The sequence below is a fragment of the Corylus avellana genome, chromosome ca9, assembly GCF_901000735.1.
Source record: "Corylus avellana chromosome ca9, CavTom2PMs-1.0".
Classification (NCBI taxonomy): Eukaryota; Viridiplantae; Streptophyta; class Magnoliopsida; order Fagales; family Betulaceae; genus Corylus; species Corylus avellana.
In genome coordinates this window covers 3,469,308-3,487,023 of record NC_081549.1, presented here as the reverse complement: position 1 = coordinate 3,487,023, position 17,716 = coordinate 3,469,308, and the positions used below count along the sequence as shown (strand labels likewise).

Below are 17,716 nucleotides of genomic sequence, written 5' to 3'. Positions count from 1 at the left end.
AATTTTAGAGTATTTGGGATTGCGATTTTAAAAACACAAATTTTAAAATCGTAGAAAAATCTGCGATTTCTATTAGATGACTATGAGGTGCTTATTTGAAAAAGTGCAAATTTAAACCAAAATTACGATTTCGCTTAAAACAATATTTGGCGCAATATTTACTTATTTGGCCATGAAACCACAATTATATGCTAATGTTATCTGAACACTCAATTGATAAAAAAAAATGATTCTTAACATGTTTTACCAAACGCGTATGCGATTTCAAAAACGTAATTTTTAAAAATACAATTTTAAAAATCGCACTTATTGAAATCGCATTCCCAAACGGGCCCTTACTAAATTTTGTGAGCAATGTAACAGCATGTCAGATGTATTTCCAAATTGTTGAGCCCAATGCAGCTCATTTTGCTTCCATTTTAGCATTCGAGTTGAGTTAGCCAAAATAATTTAAAGCCGGATGAGAATGCTTTTAAACTTGAAATAACATTTCTTTATTTCGAGATAAATGGAGAAATATTTTATGATCCAGATTTTTATTTTATTATATATGGTATCATACTATTTTAAAATTTAATTTAATATGACCTAGAAATGAAATGAAGAGGGTCTTAATAATAGCCTAATCTCCTTCCATAAGTTTTACTTAAAAAAAAAAATTGATTTGTGCCTATCATAGAATGGTGTGCCCATTAAAAAAAGAAAAAAGAAAATGACATTTTGTTTGTGGGTTACTATGCTAAGAATTCCTCCTAATTTTTTTGGAAAGAATTTAATTGGTGATTTTGTATCATAGAAGAATGTGCTTAGTAACCTCTAGTCTACTACCATATTTGGTATGGGGGCATTCATTTGCTCAAAATAGATGGTAAGGATTATCCTCATTCAACACAAATCAATTTTCTTATCTGTCTTTGATTACATCTATGTTGCCCAACAGGATATTGGAAGTCTACAGTCTACACCATCAAATCTAATTCATTATACTATGGAAAATTTCCTAGACACAACTGTCAAAGAACAGTTGGAAAACACCTCCGAGGAACATGTAATTATGGTATAAGATCCCAGATAAAATTTTCTGTTTCACTTTCCTTTTAGAAAGGCTCTTCATCCTCTGGTTCAGGTTCTTCATCCTCTGCTGAATAATAAGTTTCAATTTCATCATCATCTGAATCAGGTTTCTCCACTGCAATAAGCTTTTCTTTTTCTAAAACATCATGCTCTTCTCTTACAGGCTTTTCCTCGTCTGCACGAGGCATCATATCTTTCTCCGGGGCACCATTCTTGTCTCCTTTACTACGTGTTGTGCTGCAACTTGTGAGGACATTCTTTTGGTGCACAACTGAGAAAACGTCTGATGTGAGGAGATGAGAAACAGAAGAACAAGATCATGTGCATGAACAAGAAGAAAAAACAAATTCAAAGAGAGAAGAAAAAAAAACTTTAAAATGGACAATTACCTGGATCCTTGCTCTTCGACTTGCCGCAGCCCATGATTCTGTGTCTCTCAGAGACAAACACATGCATGTGCGCCCAAGTGGGGATTGGAACTTTAAATAGAAGTTGTTGATATGATACTTTCCATAAACATATCTGAACATCTTTAGGAAGGTGTATTATTGAAAACCAAAGAGAAAATCTCAAGAGTAAATTATCAATGGTTTCCCTGGCATTCGTGAGTCCAAAATATGCAAGTTTATGGACCAGGATTCCTAGGTATTGCAGGGAATTGCAGTACCTTTTATTTACACCGTTTATTGCATCAAATGGGATATAACATGCCACGCGGTTAGGATTAGGTCAAAAGTTGAAACTTGTCTTTACCAAGAAAAAATTCAGAGCCAAAATTCAGTCCATTTTCGTCTTCCTCTCTGTTTCTTCTCCCTCTTTCAGGATGGGAATGGGGATTGGGTGCAAAGAGGGATGGGAATCAGGTACAATAATTGCAATGGGTAGCCTTACGTCGGGAAGCTCACTCCGTTCAGGCCTCACTTGTTCAGGCGGTCCGAAACTTACAATGAGCAATCTCATTACTGATTGCACGGAATGTCGATCTCTCTTTTTCTCAGTGGAGGTGGGAAAATCCTCCCTGTTCTTTGATTGTTGTCTTCCGGTTATTTATGCTTTGTAAAATATGTGTTGGGTTATTGTTATCGGTTGAAATGTTGGTGTGTCTAATCTAGGCCATCAGACGATCTGAGAAGAATAAGAAAGAAAACAAAAAATTGAAAGTTAGATTTTTCAACTGCTTTGAGTGTGTTTTGCTCCATGATTTTGTAGGCCAAACGGGCACTTTTAAATAAAATTGCAAAAAGTATTCCATTTAGGAGTGGGTTCAAAACAACCAGTAAACAAGCACAAAAGAAAACGATTTTGAACTTGGTTAAGGTGATTAAAATTCATGCAACACACAATACAACAGGGGGATCATTCTGTACAGAGAGCTTGGATGCATATAAAATTAGCAGCAACTCACCCCTACGTCAATTGCTTGGGATTTTGCTGTCTCTACTCTTTATACCAGCTAAACTATGACATATATTCCCTTGACCCCCATCTCTCTTCATACCTCCCAAATGAAAAGGCCGAGGAAGGCACTTCAGTCAAGTGTAAAGGGTCTGGTTCAATGCCATAGTCTGTCAGAGGTCTATGCTCGAGAACATCGTCATGGTTCTTCACAAATTCAGGAATCTCGACCTCTCCTTTCTTTATGTCATCCCAAAGGTATTGCAGGCGGCTCACGTACTTGATTTTCCAATATAAGCTACAAAGAAGAGAGACAGAGAGAATTTTAGAACAAAAAATGCCCTCAAAACCACATTATGAAAACAAAAGTCAACTAAGAAAATCGTCATCAAATCACTATCAGGTAACTTAAGACTCGTATCTATTGGGAAATGACACTGGAAACCATGCATTTCTAATTTCATTTCATAATAATTTTAGAGTAGAAATTCAAAGTCCAAGGCCACTCGAAACACTAGAGTTAGAATTCACATTCTAAGTACCAATCAGAAAACAATTCACATGGTGACTACATGCTTAAGTTTTGGTCTTAAGGCTTAAGGTGTATTATCTCAAATCAACTTTATGAGTTCAGGTAGCCACCAGAATGAATTCTAATGGCCTAGTCAAACAAAAGCACTCACCCTCCACTTAGGAAAAATCGGCCAAGAGTGGCAAAGGCAAGCCTTGAGCGGAGTCCAGGGTGAATAAAGTACACAATTTTAAGCCTTTCCTTGATGTCCGAGGGAAGTTCTTCATAAATCCACCTCAAGATAGTAATTCCAGGGGAATTGTCCTCCCTTTGCACAGTACTATGCATGTAAGCAATGCAGAAAGGCCCTTCTGGCAATTCGCTGCATATTTTGTGGAAAATATACCTCTTCAGCCGCTCCCCACTCACAACTGGAGCTGCATATCATAGATAAAGAGGTATCTAATGAGGGTATAAAAATAATTTTAAATGTTCATTCAAAATAAGGTTACCCAAGAGTAGAAGCAAACAAATCTACCAAAATGAGAGAATTTTGAGTTCATAAAATTCTTATAGAAAGAGGAGATTCTCACATACATCATTCACAATACAATTGATTTTAAGCACAACGAATTAGTCGATTTTCTTTTCAATAAACCGATGTGCACAACAGCAGAAACATCTAATATACTGTCCCCTGGTGTTCATCTTAATTAACAAAGTGCTAAAATTAAAGGTGTAAAAACTGGAGCTACATAGAAATAACTTAGTAGACATGAGATAGCAGTAATCATTGATAACCACAAGTTACCCAGAATTGTGACTTTCCCCAACTTGAATGTATCATGCACTGAAAAATTTAAAGAGCTTCGAGCTCATATGATTAGACAGGAATGCATAAAGAGGAAACTTGCATCCAGATTGTTGAATGATAATGGATAATGGATAATTGACCAAATTATAGAAATATCAGAATGCTACGACTATAAGGCCAACCATGCTATAGAATGTTGAATTTTTTTATTTTTTTATTTTATTTTTTGATTTGGCGCCGGGTATCCGGAGCTTCGCTCCAACTAATCTCGGGGGTGCACATGCCCTCGGCAAGGAGTTTCCCGCAAGTGCACTTCAGCTAATTCAAGAGGCGAACCACCAGTCCGATGACCCCAGGAAGTAGTTTGTACTCAATGAGTTTCAAACCTAAGACCTTGAGGAGCATACTCAAAGTCCTAGGCTATCCAACCACTGAGCCAACCCCTTGAAGTTAGAATGTTGAATGTTCAAAAGACGACAAGCAAATAAACATAAGCCTAATGAAATTAGAACCATGGGACAAATAAGCACGGACAAAAGAAATTATTGAGCAAGAATAAATGCATCCATGAGAAGTGGGAAGTAATATCAATCATAAATGAAAATACAATACAAGAATTTGCCAACACTAAAACCTAACAATAAACAAAATAGTCATAAAACAAAGACTGCAACAGTGAACAGGGGAAATTGGGTTCAACTTGAAGAAGCTACAAGAAATTACAAGGAAACAGTGTGACCAAAAAACAAAAAAAGAAATAATTTAAAAAAAAAAAAAAAAATGCGGGGGGCCTTACAGAAATATTTCATGGCTTATGATTTATTTAGAAAACATGGCTCTGGATAGTTTTTTAGAATGAAAAGAATTCTCACAGCAGCTCCAAGCTGTTTGGAATTTATTAGTTGACTAAATTGCAATCCTAATATTGTTTTATTAAAAGATAATCCATTCCATGAACAAGTAGAACTACATGGGCGTTGGGTAAATCCCCGCAAAGACAAGTACAACTTCAGGTACCAGCTTCTGCCGTTTACAGATCAAACCATGACGTGAAAGTTCTCAATGTTATCAAGAGAAAATTAGGTACTCTCTCAAGTCCTTCACTGCTATTTATATTTTCCCTTACGCTCATAATGTTCATCCATCTCCATATGCTACGACCATAACTTCAGTAAATTTCAACATTGAACCTATCCATCCAATATTGTTTGTGTTTTGGGAATATGGATAAGAGAATAAAAATCATAAATTTAACAAAAGAAAAGGGTTTTCAAACAAAATCAGTCAGCTTCCACAAAAACCCCATTTCACATACTAATAATTCAAATAAAATCGGGCAAGCCCTTTTGACTAATTAATCAGAAATTAAACTAACATAAATTATCTTCCATTAAACAACATGAAAACAAAAGCCAGGTGCTCATTGCTCACAAAATCACTTCAATCCAACTCAAATTACCCCACAAAAAGAAATGAAATTGTTTCAAAATCAAGTAAGCCAGATGCCGAAATAGCTAAAATTACAGAATATCAGTCAAACTCCAATTACACCTTAGACGTTAAAAAGAAAACAAAAATACATATATCATTTCAAAGTCAACTACACCCAGAAGCCAAAATATCTCAAATTGCTCAAAATAATAGACATGAATTTCAACTACGGAAAAAAAAAAAATCCCATTAATCAACATATAAAACAAAAAACAAAAAACAAAAAAAGCAACAAATTAAACTAAACTATAACGAAAAGACGCCGCAACAAGCGAGAGAGATTCTGATCAGTTTGTTTACCGGGAAAGTACTTTCCCACAATACGGAAAACGCGGTTGCCTTGCTGGTCGGAGCCTTGGAGGCGAAAGAATTGGAGAACATCGAGATCGGAGAAGTCTTCGTCAGGAGAGAGGTACTGAGAGCAGTCATGCCAGTTCTCTTGCTCCCCCTCTGCGCCTTTGTCTGCTTCTTGGTGAGACAAGAAGGGCCGGGCATCTATGCCCAGATCCGAGGCCAGCACGAGCACCGAGAAATCTTCCGATGAGGCTGCCATCTCTCTTTTCTTCCACTCTCTCGCGGTTTCGTTTCTGAAGGATTGAAGGTTTAGGATGGAGAGTTGGGATAGGGGGTGGCGCGTGGAATTTTGTTGAGATAAGAGCAAGTGGACACGTTCGATTGGTTGATCAGTGCAATACACAAAATAGAGGAGCATATATTCCTCAATATTGAGATAATTGCCATTGCTTTTAGGGTGATTTTGGAATTGGGCAAAAATAATGTGTTTTTAAAGAATATATCGTAAAATGTAAGTTGTTTGATATTATGATTTAAAATGCATTTAATTTAAAATTAGAAAAAAAAAATATATGATTTTTATAAGTAGGTTAGGGGTGTTTATTTGAAAAAGAGCGAATTTAAACAAAATAGTTAAATTCACTTTACCCTGAAGTTTTAGGAGTTTTTCAATTTAAATTCTCAATATTTAAAAATTGGCAATGTACCTTCTTAATGGTTCAAAATTTTTTAATTCCGACCATTTATTACTAATTTCCGTTTAATTGGATGGAATTTTTAAAAAAAAAAAAAAAACATTGAGGGTAATTATGTAATTTCATAAATTTATGTCTAATTTCACGGAAATTACAACAGAAGGCTTGAATTGAAAATTTTTGAAATATTAGGAAGATACATTGCCAATTTTTAAACATTGTGGTTTAAATTGAAAAACTCCTGAAACTTCAGGAGGTAAAGTGAATTTAACCCTAAACAAAAATTACGATTTCCCATTACAAATATTTGATAAAAAAAAAAATAGTTTTTAACATGTTTTACTAAACGTTTTTACGATTTAAAAAAGTAACAATTTCAAAAATGTAATTATTTAAAATCGCAATCTCAAACGACCCTTACTATGCAGTGGTGGAGGGAGGTGACATTCATGCAATGCATTTTATTTGGACAGTTTATTTCACATAGATCAGATTGTAACAACAAATAAAAAAAAAAAATCATCTAAAATAAAAAATAAAAAGAAAGATGGGTGGCTTCAGATGAAATAGATGATTGTTGAAATGGTTTGGGGATGGTGTAATTTGGACTTTGGAGGTAGTTGAATCAACTCATTAAACATGGGGTGGTTCGATTACTCTCGATGGTCTATTTGGAGCGATTAAACGACTCGTTTCATCACCTTGACTGTCATTTCATTGGTGGCAAGTAGATTTTTTTTTTTTTAATTAAATGAACAAACTAGATAAAAGGTTTCAATCGAGGGTAGAGCTAAGCCAAATGTATCAAAGCATTTAAAAACCAATCTACTCTAGGAATTATTTTATTTTATCCTACAAATAACACCATTGTAAATAGGTGAATGAGAATTTTTAATCACTGAGTCGGAGGAGATCATTTTCTTTTCTTTCCTTTCCTTTATGTGAACATTTATTAAAAAAAATAAAAAAAAGGTCAGGGAGAACCGTAACACGTGGTAGGTTCAAAAATCCCCAATTTGTATTAGGAATGGCTCGGCCTATTATCCGAGTAGACCCACCTCTGTTTGTGGTCGAGGACAGGCCACACATGCTTTACCATTACCAAATCTCTTGGCGAGCTCATTCTGAAAGTTGGGCTTTCAAAATGCTTCTTTCTCTCTTCTACTTATCTCTCTCTCTACCTAGTGGTAAGTCATCACTCTGCACTCATATTCTTTCAGCGAATAGCTTCAATTCTTGCAATTCTTCGGAAAACTTCTTGTGCTTTGTATAGCGATCCATAAAATCTTGTGAAATTTTTAAGACCCATCAGTTTCTCTTTGTTTTCTTTTCTTTAGTGCTTGAGTTCTTGCTGTTATTTGCTGATGTTGATTCTTACTATAGGCTAGTTCATATCTGTAGTTTCAAAACCCAGGTTTCGGAGTTGAGAATTTGAATTTGAGATACTCCCTGGAACCAGATTGTCTTTCCAGGATTTTTGTGGTACAAAGTTAAGATTTTGGAGGGATATCTCCTATCTGAAACCCATAGTGTAATTTCATGGATACTTTACTCAAAACGCATAACAAGCTTGGATTTTTGCATCCATTTAATGGGTTTTCGGAAAAGGTGAGTAATTCAAGCTCTTCAAAACTTCAAAACCAGGACTTTAGATTTGGTACCAAGAAGTCTCATCTGAAATGGGGTAGGAATGGTTTTGTAAAGGCTAGTAGTAGTGCTCTTTTGGAGCTTGTTCCGGAAATTAAGAAGGAGAGTCTTGACTTTGAGCTTCCTTTGTATGACTCATCGAAGGGCCTTGTGGTGGACCTAGCAGTTGTGGGAGGTGGTCCTGCAGGGCTAGCTGTTGCGCAGCAAGTTTCGGAGGCAGGGCTTTCGGTTTGTGCAATTGACCCGTCTCCAAAACTGATTTGGCCAAATAATTATGGTGTTTGGGTGGATGAATTTGAGGCCATGGACTTGCTTGACTGTCTTGACACTACTTGGTCTGGTGCTGTTGTGTTCATTGATGATCAATCAAAGAAGAGCCTCGATAGACCTTATGGGAGGGTTAATAGGAAGCAGCTGAAGTCGAAAATGCTGCAAAAATGCATATCAAATGGTGTCAAGTTTCATCAAGCTAAAGTTATTAAGGTTATCCATGAGGAGTCTAATTCTTTGTTGATATGCAATGATGGTGTTACAGTTCAGGCTGCTGTGGTTCTTGATGCCACTGGCTTCTCGAGATGCCTTGTTCAGTATGATAAGCCCTATAATCCCGGGTACCAAGTGGCTTATGGGATTTTGGCAGAGGTTGAAGAGCACCCATTTGATGTAGATAAAATGGTTTTTATGGACTGGAGAGATTCACATCTGAACAATGATATGAAGCTGAAAGAGAGAAACAGCAAAATCCCCACTTTCCTATATGCAATGCCCTTTTCCTCCAACAGGATATTTCTTGAAGAAACATCCCTAGTAGCTCGGCCTGGAGTACCTATGGAAGAAATCCAAGAAAGAATGGTGGCTAGATTAAGGCACCTGGGTATAAAAGTGAAAAGCATTGAAGAGGATGAGCATTGTGTCATTCCAATGGGTGGGCCCCTTCCAGTGCTCCCCCAAAGAGTAGTTGGAATTGGTGGTACTGCTGGGATGGTGCACCCGTCAACTGGTTATATGGTAGCAAGGACTCTAGCAGCAGCTCCAGTTGTTGCAAATTCCATAGTTAAATACCTCGGTTCTTCTGATAGAGGCCTTTCAGGAAATGAATTATCTTCAGAAGTTTGGAAAGATTTATGGCCCATAGAGAGGAGGAGACAAAGGGAGTTCTTCTGTTTTGGTATGGATATTCTTCTGAAGCTTGATTTACCAGGTACAAGGAGGTTCTTTGATGCATTTTTTGATCTAGAACCACGCTATTGGCATGGATTCTTGTCATCTCGACTGTTTCTTCCTGAGCTTATATTTTTTGGGCTTTCACTGTTCTCTCATGCTTCTAATACATCTAGAATAGAGATTATGGGAAAGGGAACTGTTCCTTTGGTAAGGATGATCAACAACTTGATACAGGACAGAAGTTAAGCTGACTGGGAATTGGATATCAATGTGTTGTATGCCAATTGTTTTGATATAGCTGCTCCTTAAAGTTTATCTACCATTGCTTATAATTTTCTATACTATAATTCATTACGAATTAGTTGCTTTGCGTACTTATTACCCCTGCACTTCTTAGAGCGGGGATTCCTTGTGGTAGGGGAGCTCTAGTATCTGAGTTGCCTGCTTACTTTTTGGTGTACCGATACATGCAAGATAACGTTGTTTATGTTTGATGTGTTCACATATTCATTTGTTTTTCTGGATGTTTGATAAGATAAAATTCCTGTTATCCATTTTGCAACTTGTCGGATTCATCTAGTCACCCACAATAGGAAATAATCAGACAATGCTTTTACCATCATTGAAGATAGATCTTGTCTGCTTCATCGTTGTCATTTGTTTTTTTTTTTTTTTTGTTCTTTTCTTGTTGCTTGGAATCACCTTTTACTCGATGTTTCTTGGCTTCTTGCTTTCAATACTTCTAGCATGATAAGTTGAATCAAGAAGTAATTATTCGATCCCTTGGAATGTAATAATGTTGCAGACTGAATGAAATAATCATTCAGTTGTAATGCTTCGCTAGGTAACACGTGCAGTATAAACTACTTTAGATGCCTTAATTTGCGTTTAGTTTTGTGTTCTTTAGATTCAATGAATTGAATGGGTGTTGTAATAAAAGCTACATGTACGGCTGAGATATGTAATATGAGAGAAAAATACAGAACAAAATAGTGCATGAAGAAGAAAGCAGAGGAAGAGATAAGTAGATCTGAGTGTCTGGCAGAAACAATATCAATCATCTCACACAAAACCCGATTCTTAATTATTTCCTTTTCAAACTCATCACACGAAATTAGCACGTACAATCATCCTAACTTGCATATAAAAACACCAAATCCAAACCAAACAAATAAATACAAGGATGGGGAGGACCTGTCTGAAATCGCGACTATATATTGTAGTACTCTCGAGGTTCTTTTATTCTTGCAAACAACCGTCTGAGGCACAGAAAGAAACCATGCATGTGAGTTTAGCTAAGTAGATGGTAGATGTACTTGGAATGAAGAGCTAGCAAACAAATTCTTTATACCTTTTTCTCTAGTGTTGAGTTTCATGGTAATTTGAGCTTGCAGAAGTCATCGCAGGGGCTAGGGGGAGAGTCGACTGCATACCAAGTTTGAGTGGCTGTTAAAGCAAGTCCCAATAATACACCCAAAAAAGCAAGGATAGTCCAGGGGCTGCTAAAATGATTGTGAAAGAATTGAGCCATCCATGTCATCCAATCGTTGTCGTAGTAGTCCTGAATCTGGAACTTGACATCCTCGTACGCTTCGGTGCTTGGCACCAAGTCGGTGCCTATCGCATTGAAGAGGTCAGCCACTTCTTGATCGCTGCCGAGGAGGTTGTGGAGTATGTGTGCCTTCCTCAGATCTTTGACGTCGTTGGCCTCATCGATGAGTGAATCTAGGAAGGATATATAAGAGCTGATGCCGAAGTCGTTTTTGAAATCCAGACACATTTCATAAGCTATCAAGTTCATGAACTTGGGGCCTGTTGAGTCATCCACCGTAATTGGAGGAAGTGAAAGGTATCCGGGGTAAAAATTGAATTGCCTAGTAAAACTTACGTTTCTCAAGGATCTATGTTTGCTCTGCTTTAGTTGGATTCCTGCTAATTTAAGCTCCTGCACGTTGCGATATGATTGCCAATCTGGATCATCCTTTGGACGTCTCTTTCTCCGTGGACAACTAAGTGGAGGACCCAAGAGTGTTGTTCTTAGAAGATCGAGAAGATGGGTCGGCTCTCTTTTTTCAATTGGTTTCATTTGCTGAGAAGTAACATTTTGAATGAAACTTTCAATCGATTTTCTCAACTCGTCCTCCTTCCTGCTCGAGCACATCAGTAAGTTGAGGAGACGATAGGGAACTTGGTTCTCCAGCAAGAACAAATCCTGTTGAGCGAAGGCTACGCTGTCGTTTTTTATACTCAACTCTTCGAACTTCTTATAATTTGTAGCGCAGAATATGTATTGTAGTATTGCACATCCGTCCACGAACAACATCCAAGCGAGAGTCTCATCGTCGTACTTCTTTGTCACCTCCTCCTCAAAGCATTCCCTCAGTTTCTTGATTTCCTTCATAATCTTCTTGTATAAATGATTTATATCATCGTCTAAACTATCTCCATTATTGCAGCTCAACCCTTGGACGAACTGATAGGCCAATCTAAGCTTATACTTTTCTCCTAGCTCGTACTTTGTTTTGCCATGATGGATAGGACCGATCGACGCCACTCTAGGCTCAAAGTACTTAACGAAATGATCGTGATCTCGCAGCAAGAATATAACCTTCTGTATTTTTGCCGCTTCAACCGCTCCCGGTCGGGCTCCTGCCTGCTTTAACATTTCAATCCTTTCCATCTTGGCAGTGGCAGTGGCAGCTGGCTGGTCATGGCTGCTGCTTCCTTCACCAGCTTCTATTGAGTGATGCTCCTCAATGGAAATAATATGCAGGGGCTCCATTCCGGACGTAGGAAGTTAAGTTGCACCCAAACAAGGCAGTTAAATCTGGTGATATTGCTGCCCTTCTTAGCATTTAATTCATATATATGTACATATGCTTGATAATCATGATAATCATGACTTTGTCTTTATGTATCGAGCAAGATTGGAACTTATCTTTGCTTTGGTCCTAATCTAGTAATATACCTAACCTAGTTGTAGTTGTCATCATCTTTTCCCAGAAAAGGAGAAAAGTGTATTGAAGGATAGTGTTATAATTCAAGGATTTTATGAGCTCTTTGGGATTCATATTCTGCCCAATAATTTTTTTCTATTTTAGTTAAGAAAGAAAATTCTTTTTTATTTTAGCTATTAATGTCTTTATTTTAGTTATTCACTTTTGTTATTTCATTTCAATATATTTTTTTATCAAGAATTTATTTATTCTTTATTTATTAAGAGCAGAGAGAATGATAAAATAAAATAAAATATATTTTTTATTTTAAATAATGCTCAATGCCTAACAAATTTAGGGAGTATTGTAGATCACTGAAGTAGGTCACCAAATTTTTTTTTATTAAAGTAGCTACTAGGATGTGGATGATTATTTTGACTAACCTAGTGAAAATGCTTTTCTTTTTTTTTTTTTTGAAAAAAAAAAATTTACACCTGATCACGTGGAAACCGCAAGATTGTAGAATAAATACCTTGCTGGCACATAAGTACTTGTGATTGTTAAGACAATAGTTTTATTTTATTTTTAAATCTGGGAACAAAATACTTTATTAAGATGACAAGAAATTGATATTCATCGAGTATGGGTCCTTTTCAGCGAAAAACATTTTTTGATGTCGAGTTGCAACCTAGAATTTCTGATTTTCCATACACACAAAATACCATAAAATATTTTTCAACTAAAAATATTTTCTGATGTCGAGTCCTGGTTAGGCCTCGGATGGGTCCCGGTTGAGTCCCGGTCAAGTCCAAGCAGGATTCCAGTCGGGTCCTAGTGAGGTCGGGTCCTAGCGACATCCTAACTAGGTTTGTCTATTTGAAAATAAAATGTTTAAACTCGAAAAATTATTTACGATTTTCAAAAATGAAAACTATTTTTCAAAAATTAAAGAAAAAACCGTTGACTATTATTTTACGTCGCACCAAACACCCGAAAATATATAAAACAATTTATGAAAATCATTTTACCTTAAAACAAACAGAGCCTAAGATGACTTGAAATTGATACTCATCAAGTATGGATTTGTTTGAATTTGTGAGTTAAAAAAGTGTGATTTAAAAATAACGATTTTAAAATATACAACTTAACGACATTAATTTTAAAAACGCAGTAAACGTTTGGTAAATGGATGTTGTAATGAAAGGCTACATGCATTATGGCTGAGATGTAATATGAGAGAAAAATACAGCAGAACAAAATAGTGCAGGAAGAAAAAAGCAGAGCAAGAGATACGGAGATATGAGTTCTGAGTAGCTGGTAGAAACAAGTCTACCCACTCCGCTTGTGATCCAGAAATTTGATCATTTGTGCTGTTTTGTAACCTAAATCTTATGTTTAACATCTCATTATAGGCTAAAACTGCAGCCCGTTATCTAGCATAAAAAACACAACCATAGACAAAGGGAGGAACAGAGAGATCAATCCATTCATTCCATAACAGAGCTACATATTGGATCAAAGTAGCATTGTTAACTTGATCACGGATACAATATCAATAATCTCACACAAAACCTGATTCATAATTATTTTCTTTCCAAACGCATTACACGAAATTAGCACGTACAAATCACCCAAACTTGCAGAAAAACACCAAATCCAAACCAAACAAATAAATACAAGGATATGGTCTTGGGAGGACCTGTCTGAAATCGTGACTATATATTGTACAACTTGAGAAATTATAGATTAATTAGTACCTTCTCCCTCATGTTGAGTTTCATGCTGATCATCATTTCTTAGCGGGGAAGACTGCGAACCAAGCCTGAACGGAAGTTAGAGCAAGTACCAATAATACGCCCAAGAAAGCAATGATAGTCCAGGGGTTGCTGAAATGATCTTGACGGAATTGAGCCATCCAGGTCAACCACTTGCTTTCGTAGTACGCCTGAATCTGGATTTTGACATCCTTATATGCTTCGGCATTAGGCACCAAGTCGGTGCCTATCGCATTGAAGAGTTCAGCCACTTCTTGATCGCTGCCAAGGAAGTTGTGCAGCACACGTGCCTTCCTCAGATATTTGACGTCATTGGCTTCATCGATGAGTGAATCTAGGAAGGATATGTAAGAGCTGACGCCGAAGTCGTTCTCGAAATCCAGGCACATTTCGTAAGCTATCAAGTTCATGAACTTGGGGGCCGTTGAGTCGTCCACAGTAATTGGAGGAAGGCAAAGGTATCCCGAGTAGAAATCGAATCCGAATCGTCTAGTGAAACTTATGTTTCTCAAGTAACTATTATTCTTGTTACGTTTCAAATGGATTCCTGCTGCTTTAAGCTCTTGCACGTTGCGATATGTTTGCCAATCTTGGTCCTCTTGATGTGTAAATGGACATCTACTTGATGATGGTTTGGCTTTCGGGCAAGGCGGAGGACCCAAGAGTCTTGTTCTCAAAAGGTCGAGGAGATGGATCGGGTCTCTTTCTCCTTGTTTTTGCTGCTCTGTTTGCTGATAATTAACGTTTTGAATGAAACTTTCAATCGAGTTTCTTAACTGCTCTTCCTTCCCGCTGTACCTCATCAATAACTTGAGGAGACGATAGGGAACTTGGTTCTCCAATAGAAACAAATCCTGCTGAGCGAAGGCTACGCTGTCATTTTTTATATTCAACTCTTCGAACTTGTTTTTTGCAGCACAGAATATGTATTGTAGTATTGCGCAGCCGTCCACGAACAACATCCAAGCGAGAGCCTCATCATCATAATTCTTTGTCACTTCCTCCTCGAAGCATCCCCTCAGTTGCTTGATTTCCTTCTTAATCTTCCCGTGTAAATAATTTATATCGTCGTCTAAAGTATTTCCATCATTGCAGCCGAATTGTTTGACAAACTCATATGCCAATTTATGCTTGTACATCTCTCCTAGATGGTACTTTGGGTTGCCATGATGCATAGGGCCGAGCGACACCACTCTTGGCTCAAAGTACTTAACGAAAGACTTGTGATCTCGCAGCAAGAATATAACCTTTTGTATTTTTGCCCCTTCAACCGCTCCCGGTTGGGTTCCTGCCCGCTTTAACATTTCAATCTTTTCCTCCATGGCAGTGGCAGGCGGGTGTTGGCCGGCACCACTGCTCCCTTCACCAGCTTCTATTGATCCGACAACCTTCCTCGAGTGATGTTCTTCAATGGAGACAATATGCTGAGGCTCCATTCAAGTCGTAGCAAGTTAGTTTGAACCCAACAAGACAATTAAATCTGGTGATATTGCTGTCCCTGTACTTGGAAATAACTATATATAGCTTGAGAAATTAAGGGCGGTTGGCAGTTGCTTTCGTTCGAATGTTTAAGCGGGAATTAAATATTGACACTTTTATGAAACAATTATTTCTAATTAGGATTATAAAATAGCAAGCGTGGAATCTAATCCACAAGATTTGTGGAAAAATTACACATACTACACTGTTTTGATTAAACTATTGATTATCATGACTGCCTTTATCCGTCGAGCAAGATTAGTATCAAATACAACGTAATTTCATCAAAGTCGTCTGTGCTTTAATCCTAATATATATATATATATATATATATATACACCTACTACCTAGTTGGCATAATCTTTAATTTCCCTCAAAAGGAGAAAAGTATATTGAACGATTAGCCATTTAACCATGCTTAGAGGCTCGAGCTCTTTGGGCATTCACATTGGTTGAACAATTTCTTTTCTCTATTTTTGTTAAAAAATTATTATTATCTTTATTATTTTCTATTTTAGCTATCAATTTTTTCAAATCATCTTATTTCACTCTTGATTTTAGCTATCTATTTTTTCTTATTTCATTTAAATATTTTCTATCAAGAATTTCTTTAATTATTATTTTAATTTAAGCTCGATTTAGTTTGCGGAGTAACCCATTGGAATGGAATGGAATAACCATTCATTTGTTTAGTAAAGGCCAATTGTTAAGAATGATTATTCCCGTCTGAATAACAATTCCCTTATAGAGAGGAATAGATATTCCTCTAAAAGAGAAAGAGAAGAATAGTTATTCTTTAAGGGATAGATTGCCTTTTCCCAAAAAAAAAATAATAATAAAATAAAATTAATATTATTTTTTATTCTATTTTAAACTTAGAAAAACAAAAAAAAAAACAAAAACAAAATAGTAGAATACAAAAATGATTTATTTTACCTTTATTGTGTATACAATGCTCACCAAATTTCTTAGCAAATTTGTTGAATTAGCTAGACAAATTTGCTAGTTGAAAGATGGGTGATTATTTTGATAGCCGATCGAGTGTGAATTCTCGTAGAAACAAATTTACATGTGATGACGTGAGATACGCTGGTTTCCTTGAGAAATGCTATAATGCAATAAAATGATCATTTTGGGCTCATAAAAGTGTTAGGTGGCAAGAGATCATAGACCCCATCTATAGTTGCTGTAGCTCCACCCACTGATAAGCTTATGACGATCGCCTCTTGCCACCTAGGTCTTTTATGGGCCAAAAATAGTATTTTTATTGCACTATAACATATCTCGGTTTCCTTACATGCATCCAGACTTTATTGTGTAGAGAAATTTTCAACAAATCACATATTGCCACGTTCCGCTAATGATTTCACCTATTACGACACTGCAAGAAAAACAGCTTATAGCAACGACACAAGCCGTGTGCCTTGTGGCAAATACACAGGAAGTGGTCGCTAAAGAGCCGACCAAAGGCGACGAAAAATGTTCGTTAGAATGCTTTGGGTCTTTCGTATTAGATTCTCTCTACATATTTTACAACATGGAACTTTTTTCTTTTCTTTTTTTCTACGCATAACATGGAGTTGCTTGAGAGATGAGTGGTGGTATATTTCAGCTACAAGATTGCTGTGTGGCTGTTTTGATAATGACCTCTTCACCTTTTTTGCTTTAATTAGTTTAATTAGACAGTTGGCGCTTCTTTTTCTTGGAATCCATTTTTCACTTTGCACTACTTTTTCATTGGAGAAGGATTCAATAATATTATTCAAATCCATATTTACTAAGCACGGTTAAATATATCAACATTAAATCTTGACCATAAAATGGTTTCACTCTATTTCACTTAAAATCGGGAGGATTCTATTTCCTTTGTATTGGCTGCAACTGCAACTTTATTCGTAAAAAATAGAACGCTGCAACTAATTTGAATCGATTAGTTAACCATTTTAAATATGTTCAAGAGAAGTAACAAATTAACTTGGTTTATTTTTACCATTGTCCTTTTAGAGTATTCACAATGGGCTCCTTAAATAAAAGCTAAATTTGATGAGAAAAATTCATTTAAAAAAAAAAAAATTGAAGAGATATTTTTAAAATAACCAAATAGTAAACTCTTAATTTATATATTTCTCAACTTGTTAAATATTATTTTTTTATTAGTTTTAGAGTGTATTGCAAGATCTAGAGTTGGAAGAAAAAGTGTGTTTCATTAAAGTAGACAGAGAGAGAGTAAGAGGAAATAACATAAAAATAAAATAAAATAAAATAAAAAATGACTAGGGAGTGGATTTTGGCTCTTCAAATGTGGGGAGGAGGTTCATAGATAAAACTAAATATAAGGTATTTAGGGAGCCCGTTGTGAATGCTCGATATCTTTAGAGTGAAGTTGAGGGACGAGGATCCCTTAAATTAATTTCACTCATTGTGGCCAAAATCACAAACAC

The 17,716-nt window shown here is 36.4% G+C and overlaps 5 protein-coding genes across 6 annotated transcripts; 1 reads left to right on the top strand and 4 right to left on the bottom strand.

Annotated features, from left to right (window-relative positions):
* Positions 1-878: 878 nt before the first annotated feature.
* On the bottom strand, positions 879-2,194 carry LOC132161987 (uncharacterized). Of its 2 annotated transcripts, none has more exons than XM_059572225.1 (2): positions 1,464-2,194; positions 879-1,357 (listed from the first exon to the last, which is right to left on the bottom strand). In XM_059572225.1, exons 1-2 carry the CDS (start codon positions 1,528-1,530, stop codon positions 1,098-1,100), a joined length of 327 nt encoding a protein of 108 aa, XP_059428208.1. In that variant the 5' UTR covers positions 1,531-2,194; the 3' UTR covers positions 879-1,097. The 2 variants fall into 2 exon arrangements, with proteins under 2 accessions (XP_059428208.1, XP_059428209.1); XM_059572226.1 differs by having other exon boundaries at positions 879-1,345.
* A 169-nt stretch (positions 2,195-2,363) lies between these two features.
* Positions 2,364-5,962, bottom strand: LOC132161986 (uncharacterized). The gene is made up of 3 exons (XM_059572224.1): positions 5,586-5,962; positions 3,153-3,417; positions 2,364-2,767 (listed from the first exon to the last, which is right to left on the bottom strand). Exons 1-3 carry the CDS (start codon positions 5,836-5,838, stop codon positions 2,533-2,535), a joined length of 753 nt encoding a protein of 250 aa, XP_059428207.1. The 5' UTR covers positions 5,839-5,962; the 3' UTR covers positions 2,364-2,532.
* A 1,439-nt stretch (positions 5,963-7,401) lies between these two features.
* LOC132191551 (lycopene beta cyclase, chloroplastic/chromoplastic) lies at positions 7,402-9,577 on the top strand. The gene has a single exon (XM_059606641.1). It carries the CDS (start codon positions 7,814-7,816, stop codon positions 9,329-9,331), a length of 1,518 nt encoding a protein of 505 aa, XP_059462624.1. The 5' UTR covers positions 7,402-7,813; the 3' UTR covers positions 9,332-9,577.
* Positions 9,578-9,777: 200 nt separating this feature from the next.
* On the bottom strand, positions 9,778-12,156 carry LOC132191552 (UPF0481 protein At3g47200-like). The gene is made up of 2 exons (XM_059606642.1): positions 10,437-12,156; positions 9,778-10,344 (listed from the first exon to the last, which is right to left on the bottom strand). The coding sequence occupies exon 1, from the start codon at positions 11,865-11,867 to the stop codon at positions 10,458-10,460; it is 1,410 nt and encodes a 469-aa protein (XP_059462625.1). The 5' UTR covers positions 11,868-12,156; the 3' UTR covers positions 9,778-10,344; positions 10,437-10,457.
* Positions 12,157-13,786: 1,630 nt separating this feature from the next.
* LOC132162571 (UPF0481 protein At3g47200-like) lies at positions 13,787-15,244 on the bottom strand. The gene has a single exon (XM_059572823.1). It carries the CDS (start codon positions 15,230-15,232, stop codon positions 13,811-13,813), a length of 1,422 nt encoding a protein of 473 aa, XP_059428806.1. The 5' UTR covers positions 15,233-15,244; the 3' UTR covers positions 13,787-13,810.
* Between the last annotated feature and the right edge of the window lie 2,472 nt (positions 15,245-17,716).

What these genes read in the sequence shown, in the direction of transcription:
- LOC132161987 (XM_059572225.1), bottom strand. Translation starts at nt 1,530, where the DNA reads ATGCATGTGTTTGTCTCTGAGAGACACAGAATCATGGGCTGCGGCAAG. An exon ending in GTCGAAGAGCAAGGATCCAG is followed by an intron (nt 1,358 to 1,463) that starts GTAATTGTCCAT and finishes TCCTCACATCAG; the next exon opens with ACGTTTTCTCAGTTGTGCAC.
- LOC132161986 (XM_059572224.1), bottom strand. Translation starts at nt 5,838, where the DNA reads ATGGCAGCCTCATCGGAAGATTTCTCGGTGCTCGTGCTGGCCTCGGAT. An exon ending in TGTGGGAAAGTACTTTCCCG is followed by an intron (nt 3,418 to 5,585) that starts GTAAACAAACTG and finishes TATGATATGCAG; the next exon opens with CTCCAGTTGTGAGTGGGGAG. An exon ending in CGATTTTTCCTAAGTGGAGG is followed by an intron (nt 2,768 to 3,152) that starts GTGAGTGCTTTT and finishes TCTTCTTTGTAG; the next exon opens with CTTATATTGGAAAATCAAGT.
- LOC132191551 (XM_059606641.1), top strand. Translation starts at nt 7,814, where the DNA reads ATGGATACTTTACTCAAAACGCATAACAAGCTTGGATTTTTGCATCCA.
- LOC132191552 (XM_059606642.1), bottom strand. Translation starts at nt 11,867, where the DNA reads ATGGAGCCCCTGCATATTATTTCCATTGAGGAGCATCACTCAATAGAA.
- LOC132162571 (XM_059572823.1), bottom strand. Translation starts at nt 15,232, where the DNA reads ATGGAGCCTCAGCATATTGTCTCCATTGAAGAACATCACTCGAGGAAG.